The 7929-nt window shown below is 35.3% G+C and overlaps 1 protein-coding gene across 2 annotated transcripts; it reads left to right on the top strand.

Moving 5' to 3' along the window:
- The first annotated feature begins 819 nt into the window (after positions 1–819).
- On the top strand, positions 820–6153 carry LOC121256324 (uncharacterized protein YpgQ). Of its 2 annotated transcripts, XM_041157087.1 has the most exons (7): positions 828–1174; positions 1943–1973; positions 2163–2181; positions 2669–2766; positions 5041–5139; positions 5502–5674; positions 5846–6153. In XM_041157087.1, exons 1-7 carry the CDS (start codon positions 1010–1012, stop codon positions 5930–5932), a joined length of 672 nt encoding a protein of 223 aa, XP_041013021.1. In that variant the 5' UTR covers positions 828–1009; the 3' UTR covers positions 5933–6153. The 2 variants fall into 2 exon arrangements, with proteins under 2 accessions (XP_041013022.1, XP_041013021.1); XM_041157088.1 differs by lacking the exon at positions 5846–6153 and having other exon boundaries at positions 820–1174; positions 5041–5210; positions 5419–5668.
- The last annotated feature ends 1776 nt before the right edge of the window (positions 6154–7929 follow it).

Genomic DNA, 7929 nt, shown 5'->3' with positions numbered 1-7929 from the left:
CTGTCCATTGTAGGTGACATGGCTCAAGTCCCACATCTCTGGTTGAACTTGGCTCTGATACCATTCGTAACGCCTCAATAGAAGGCCCAAACCACATGATCTATACTCCAAAAAGACTAATAAATGATACAATTAGAGCCCCATTGAAACCTTATAAAGAGTAAGAACTTTTTCTTCCTAAGCAATGTAGGATCTAATACACCACCTACCCTTATCTATATCATATAGGGTATCACAGAAGGAGTTCCACTAATATAATTTCCCTTCCTAGCACTTGAGATCGTAATAAAAATAAAAGATTCCAAATGACTTGTAAATAGTACATGACATATTGGATACAAGTGACATGGCATGATATATAACAAAATGAACATATAATAGATGACATGGCATATCATGGGATGTAATAAATAAGCATATGCGGTAATAAATGACATGACATGACATTTAATAAGATTTATAATCATCATAACAAATATGGAAAAGATTTCTTACCACCACACATAATTAATACTACCGAGAGTAAGTTAGAATCTAATTTATAGTAATTTGACATACGTAAAGCGATGCCTAAAAAATCTTAAATTGAAATGAGATATTTTTAAGTTTAGAATATCTTACTAGTTTCTAATAAACATAAAACTTACTAACTTATGACTAAGATTGCAAGTTACCCCCTTTACTTATAGAAATTTATAATTTTGCCCTTAAAATAAGAATTTTGCATATGAGTTTCAAAACTTATTAAAATTTACATTTCACGAGTAAATATTATCCTAAATCTAAATATCAACTCTAAATCAAAACATAAATAGGAAAAGCATGCCGATTCTTATATGCCAAAAGCTTGATTTTAATTTCCCTCTCCGGCTGGTATTCCTAGGCCTCTTTTCGAAGGTTGAATTTTCCGGTCTCCTTATTCCATCCAGTGCAAACTTCAACAGACACATTGCCCCACTCAACACAACACTAGAGACCAAAAGGAAAGAAAAAATACAGAGATAGAGAGATGGCGAGGGAAGAGACGGTGAGAAACGCAGAGAAGCTGGTAGAGAGAGTCATGAAAGGGAACGATGCGTCTCACGACGCAACGCACGTCTGGAGGGTCAGAGACCTCGCCCTCACTCTCGCACGTGAGGAGGGCCTCTTCTCCAACCCTGAATCCATGGAGATAGTAAACCTTTTCTTTTCTATTCTTCTTTCTTCTTCTTTTTTCCAAACTTGTTAGTCATGTAGTCTGTTTGCTTGCCAAGAAATTAGTTAGTTATGCTTCTCTCTGAAGTGGGTTATAAGTTATGAATTGCCATCTCGGCTCTGTAAATTTATCTAAATTATAACTATGTTTTTTCGTCATTCATTAGTCAAGAAGAAATCCATAAATTATTTGAACCCCATTTTCCCACCTAATTAACATCAGCTGCTGTATTTTTTATTTGGGGTTACAAGCTGTAGTAATTTCTTTGCTAAACTAAAGGCTTGTTTCCAATCCTGCGTTCCCTGGGGAGCAAGGAAATGGCTATATGGCGCTTGCTAATGAGTTCTGTCAAATAGTTAGAAACACAACAGAAGGTATATTTCATGGTGAAAGTTTTGAAAGGCTGTAGGGCTAAATTGCTCCATTAGGGTCTATATTTCCCTCTTTCACATCTCACTGTTGAATGGGATCACTATGGAAATTTGAAGCTTTCATCTTCAGCAAACAAGAAATTGAGGTGGCACCGGTTAAAACTTGTACCGCTGATGCTATACCATCCGTTTGGGTATGGCTCCCGGGGCTCGAAAATTGTGCAGTTCTGGTAGAATATTTATATATATATATATGATATGTGTGTGTGTGTGTGTGTATATTTCAGTTTTTTCCTCCGTAAGGTCATTCATGAGTTCCTTGTTTCAGCTTTCCCCATTATTTGCCTTGACATCTCTTAAATTTGTTTCTTCACAGATAGAGCTTGCTGCACTTCTCCATGATATAGGTTATTACTTTCCAACAACTTCTAGGAATTCTTTCAATTATGACTTATGAATGTGGTGGGTGCTGCAAAAATGCATAAGTACCCAAATATACACTATTAAACTTCTTCTTTTTTCCTGAAATTTTTATACTGTTGTACTCTTATCCTATAAACCTACTAATCCTGTTAATTATTAATTGCTGGGTGCAGGTGACTACAAATACTTAAGGTTTGTAATTCTCATTCTGGCTTAATGTAAGAAGATGATTCTTTTTGTGCTCTAATACACAAAAGTTGTGTGCTAATTGGGCTTTCAATGGTTATGACAATGAGTTTTCATGTGATGAAGCTTGATGTGTTAATTTTCGAAGACCTGCATTGTATTGATTAGGTTTTGTTTCCCATTTTCCACTGGACTTTTGAAGTCAATCAGTTTTCGAGTTCCCCCAAATGGCACATACATGTACTACTAACTTTGGTTACTTGTTTCTTAGTACACTGGAAAAATGTATAAATACATATCTTCACTCATAATTGCATGCACACTTGAAGCTGTATCTCCTCAATTGTACTTCATTCTTATTGTTGAAACTCATGTTTGTTTCCATAAACCAGGAATTTGAGTTTTGACTTTTCAGTGTGTTGGACCTTTTTTTTTTCTCCACATAGCCTTGCTTTTCCTTTCTGTAATCTTTGAGATTTTGCTGGATACATAGAGATCCTTCTGAGGAGAAAATTGTTGAAACTTTTCTTGAGCAAGAGTGCATAGAGGAGAACAAGAAGATCAAGATTTTACAGATTATCAAGGGAATGGGTGAGTTCTTTGATGGCTATTGTTTGGCTCTTGTTTCATTTTTTCTTTCTTATTTTTGTACCATGCCAAATTTAAGATTAGGAGATACAATGGTAAGCGGTATGAAAAGCTAAGGTTCAAATCCTTTGGTGCAAGCAATTTTAGGGGCCATGTCCTATATATGAAAGGCTCATGATTTACTTGATCTATGGGATATGGACTCGTTACACAGGTTCAGTCCAAGGTTTAACCAGGTAAAAGACATGTTGTGTTTGCACGGTCTTTGGGTTTCCTCTTCATCCAAAAAAAGAAGAAAAAAACAGGTTAGGAGATAAAAAGGCACATTGATCTCCAATTAGGTTCAATTTATTATGGTAAAATTGTAGATTTAGATTTAAGAAATATTTCAGTCCATTTTTATCCCAAAAGGAGAAAAAGAACGAGGTTGGGCTATGTCAACACATGCCACTAAGGCTCCATTTGGTTTAACAGATAGTCTCAACCCATCTCATCCCATCTCGTCTCGTCTCATCTCATCTCATCTCAACATCTAAACACTGTTCAAACACAAACACTTTTCAATTTCAAAATATATACAAGATATAATACTTGGTGCTGGCTATGAGTTTTGTGATACTCTTAGCATGCATCTTATTGTTAGAGCCAACCCAAAATGAAATTGAAAATCCTTTCTCAGTTTCTTCAATTTTTTTTTTCTTACTTTGTGAAGGATCCTTGCTTGTATGTCCACAATATCCATTGAATAAGTTACTTATAAAAAAAAAAAAAAAAATCCATTGAATAAGTTTTTTAAGACCTCTCGTCTTAGAAAATCTAGAATGTATTAGAATCTTGATTTAAGTTATATATAAATATTTCAGAAGAAAGAGATTCTTTTGTAGGCTGGTTATAGGAATAATTTTAAGGAATTTAAGCCAATATAATTGATCATAAACTTTTTTCACCACTGAGATTTATGGCCAATAAATACACGAGAACTTATGTTTTGATAAAAACAAAATGTAAAGTAGGTGATTGTATAACTATGAAAGTTCCGTGATGTGTACCACCCTCAGAGCTGCATGCTTTGTTGACACTTGACCCTGGTTGCTTTCTGTCCCCCTTTTGTTTGAAATTATCTTTTGAATGTTAAACTTTTTTTTTTTTTGGAGTACAGGCAGTGAGTTTCTAAAGGTTTTTCCTGTATTTTTTTTCATAATTTAAATATACTGGTGCATGTTCCATTTTACTTCAATCACTTCTTATATTGCTGTGCTTGTCTCCCTTCAGCTGGCTTCCTCTCCTACCTATCATCTTCACATTTGGTCTTTTGCACCATTCCATCCTGATAATAAATCTCTCTCTCATACACACGCACAAGCACGCACACAACACACACACACACACGTGTACATGAACACAAACTCACATAGTTGCATTCTATTTGGCTGACAAAAGGAATTTGCTTACATGATTTTGTATGCTACTAAGGCCATGTTTGGTTATGAAAAACTTTTAAAATGTTTGAGAATTTTTTTGAGATTGGGCATTGGAAAAGAACAGAAAATTTTGAAGACATTGTTTTTAAAATAAGTTGAATAAGTTTTGTATTGGAGTTTGTGATAGTTGATTGAATGGAGCATTATGTCTTCGACAATTTGTGTAATCACTCAAAGGAGATGCCTTAGAGTTGTAAAGTTGTTTGAATATAATTTTTTAAGAGTAGTTTGGTTTTGGACTTTGTAAAAATTGTATTGATTTTTGTGTTAAGGTAATGTTTGGTCAAGGATTCGATGAAAAGTTGGAATAGAACTTTTTTTTAGATTTAAAGAAGTTTGCTTTGACTTAAAAAGAGAGAGAGAGAGAGAAATTCTGAAGAATAATTTGTGTGACTAAACATGGCCTAAATGTTATGTATGTGTTTGGAAAAAAAAAATAGTAAATCACACACATGGTTAGGAATAAAAGAAATATATAGTACATTCGATCACAATGGGAAATTTTAGTTGGAGCCATCTTGATTCAAAGATAAGCCTTCATCTTTTTTGTTCGCATATGTTATTTTCATTATCTCTAAATTACTTATTCATAGTCATTGTAATAAATCTGATTTTCCTCTTTTTCTTCTGTAGTACACCCAATTTTATTTGAAACTCAGAATTTTATTATGGCTTTTGAGATTGTCTTACACTATTCAGTAAAGTTACGAAATTTTGTTTCTTTTTTCCCCTTTGTCATAGTTTGTATTTGTTCTGTGAAAGTAAGTAATTGCAACAGATGTATCTTTGAATTCAGGTTTCAAAGATGAGCTAGCTGGGCTTGTAAATAATGAACTTTTTCCGGAATTTGGAATCGTGCAAGATGCTGATCGTCTTGATGCAATTGGTGCAATTGGTAATTTGTGCATATCATACGTGCTTTTATATAAAAGCCATTTATGTTATGCCAGGGTGGCTTCTTCAAAAGTGAGTTTTGACTGAAGGATGTCATTTTGGTATGGACCAATGAGGTGTGGCAAGTTGCTTATCAAGGCTTCATGTTAGTTCTAATATTTTCACTTGCTCTGCGGTCTTGAAAGTTCCACCAGAAAAGAGAAAATCATTAATGTCAAAAGAGTGATATTAAGATACATTTGTGCAAAAAGATTCTCTTTCTTTATTCATGTGTGCAAAAATCTTGCAAACTGTTTTACTCACTGAAAACAAATTCTTAATTGACAAGCTATGCACCAATCTTAAGTTGTTCCTCAAAATCAGGCATTGCTCGTTGCTTTACTTTTGGTGGAAGTAGGAGCAGGGTGCTACATGATCCTGCCATTCAGCCACGATCAGATGTATCTAAGGAACAGTACATGAAGAAAGATGAGCAGACTACTGTGAATCATTTTCATGAGAAGCTTCTCAAGCTGAAGGATTTGATGAAAACCAAGGTAAAAGACTTGGATGCACACATACCTGCCCAGGTTTTCTTATCGTTTGTGTGCATCCATGTGTCTTTCTTTGTGCTTGATATGAATGTTTGATGTAACAGATGCATATATGTACATGGATAGAATCCTAGATATTTATGATCGTTATATGCCGTTTGACATTAAATTCAGGCTGGTCAGAAGAGGGCTGAGAGAAGGCACAAATTCATGGAGGAGTTCCTAAAGGAGTTCTATGAAGAGTGGGATGGGAAAGCTTGAAACAGATACATGTCTTTACCGTTGGAGATTTGATCTCAATTGATTTCTGATATTGTCCTAAAGGTATACTGCATCAACTTTGTTCTAATACTGTGCTGAAAAGATGCTAGGGATTGAGAATCCCATTTATATTACATAATAAATGTATAAACATGGAGAGTTTCCTCGGACTGCCCTGAATAATTGAATGCCAAGCATGAGATAAGGGACATTAATGCTTCTGTATGTCATCTTGATAAAGATTAGTTGGCTAAGGACATTTGAGGTAATCGCGTGGGCATTGAACTCTTGCTATGACCAGTTTCTATCATTGACAAGGGCTAGCGGTCTGTGAGCCTCTATAGGGAAGCCATGCGTTGTAGCTTTTGCTGATTCTGCTTGATGGCTGCATTTCATCTTTCTCGTGCACTTGATAATTTAATTAAAATTAGGCAAGAGTTGGTCAGAAACAATGATAGAAGGCTCAAAATGGTACTGATTTTAGCTCTACGCTAAATACAGCAGGGATTTGATTTGTATACTTGGAGCTTGTCGATAGGGAATTGTGTATTACAACAAGACACACGAGCAAAATGCCAATTAACGTTGGAGTGTGACTTTGCATGTTACTAAAACAAAGGTAATTCAAATGGTGGCTGAAAATTTTTTAGCCAAAGACATACTCTTTTCTGTTGTTCTGAACCAAAGTTCAACACGGATAACACGAGCTCTTAATCAACATGTCAGTGCATGAACTGGCCAAAAAATTTGAATACTAGATTTAGAGGGCTCGTTTGCATTTTTTTGTTTGCACCAGATTTTCGGGAACAGAGTCCCGACTTAGCTCTAGATGTACAGGCTCTCAGTAAAAATTTGAATGGTTGAATGCGGAGTTTCAAACCCAAGATGTTTGGTTTATACGTCTCACCCCAGGACCACTACGCCATCCCTTGGAGTTGGGCTTCTTTGACATTTAAATGAATGGTTCTTTCAATGTAGAACTTTACTTGATGCAAGGCTCTTTTGGCAAGCATGTGGAATTTGAGGTGTTTCTTTCACACATTTCACTTTTTGACTGCAATATGCTTTTCTTAGGTGATATTTGGAGGCAAAAGTTCTCGGAAGTTTTTCATTTTTTTTTTTTTTTTTTAAAAATCAAAGATGCATTAAACTAAAGAGTAGTTCTACTCAAATTCCTCATCTTATCCTACACCAAACACTTGTGTTGACGTGTTATTTTTTTTATGCTGCTGTAAACTAAATGCGCGTTTAGGGAAAGAATTGAGATTCGAAATCAAAATTTCTCTCCCCTCCCCCTCGCGTTGCCCTTTGGCTGTGTTCTCCCCTCCAATCGCAATCTCACCTCTGCCACCATCTAGGGCTGCCGAGGAAAACAACCGACCGAAAGCTGTTGTGGAGGAAGAAAAACACCTTGATCTTCTTCATTCTTGCACGAAAACACCTTGTTTGAGTTCTGCACGGGTATGTCTTCTTTTATTGGAAAGCTTGTTGGACCATTTTCTCTAATGATGAGTGTTGGATCTGATCTGATTCATGTATAAAGAGTATATTTTTTGTGGGAAATTTTTGCCCTAAGGTTGTGGTCCAAATGTATAGCTACAATTTAGAGTAGGAACTAGAATGGTAGTTGGATATATAATCAAAGAGTGAACTTGAATGGTAGGAAAATCAAACTTGCTGTGGAATAGATTTCCAATACAAGAAGACAGACCTGCTAGTCAAAGATCCCAACAACCCAAATTTCCAAAGACTTTTTCTGCATAATTTTTTTAAAACTAATTATGAAAAATCATGGTGTCATTCAATAGTGAGATTAGGAAGGACATTTGTTATCTGTTGTGATGCCTCAAAATTCTGCTTGGAATTTGACGAATTCTGAAACGTCAGGACATGCAACATAATATTACCTGCCCTCCTTCATGACAAATAAAGATACAATGTACTTAGAATGCATCTAACAATATGCAATATTCGCAACATATAGCTTTTTTCTTTGA

Source organism: Juglans microcarpa x Juglans regia, chromosome 3D (genome assembly GCF_004785595.1).
Source record: "Juglans microcarpa x Juglans regia isolate MS1-56 chromosome 3D, Jm3101_v1.0, whole genome shotgun sequence".
NCBI classification, from domain to species: domain Eukaryota; kingdom Viridiplantae; phylum Streptophyta; class Magnoliopsida; order Fagales; family Juglandaceae; genus Juglans; species Juglans microcarpa x Juglans regia.
Note: the sequence above shows the minus strand (reverse complement) of the source record. Positions and strands in the feature narration are given on the sequence as shown.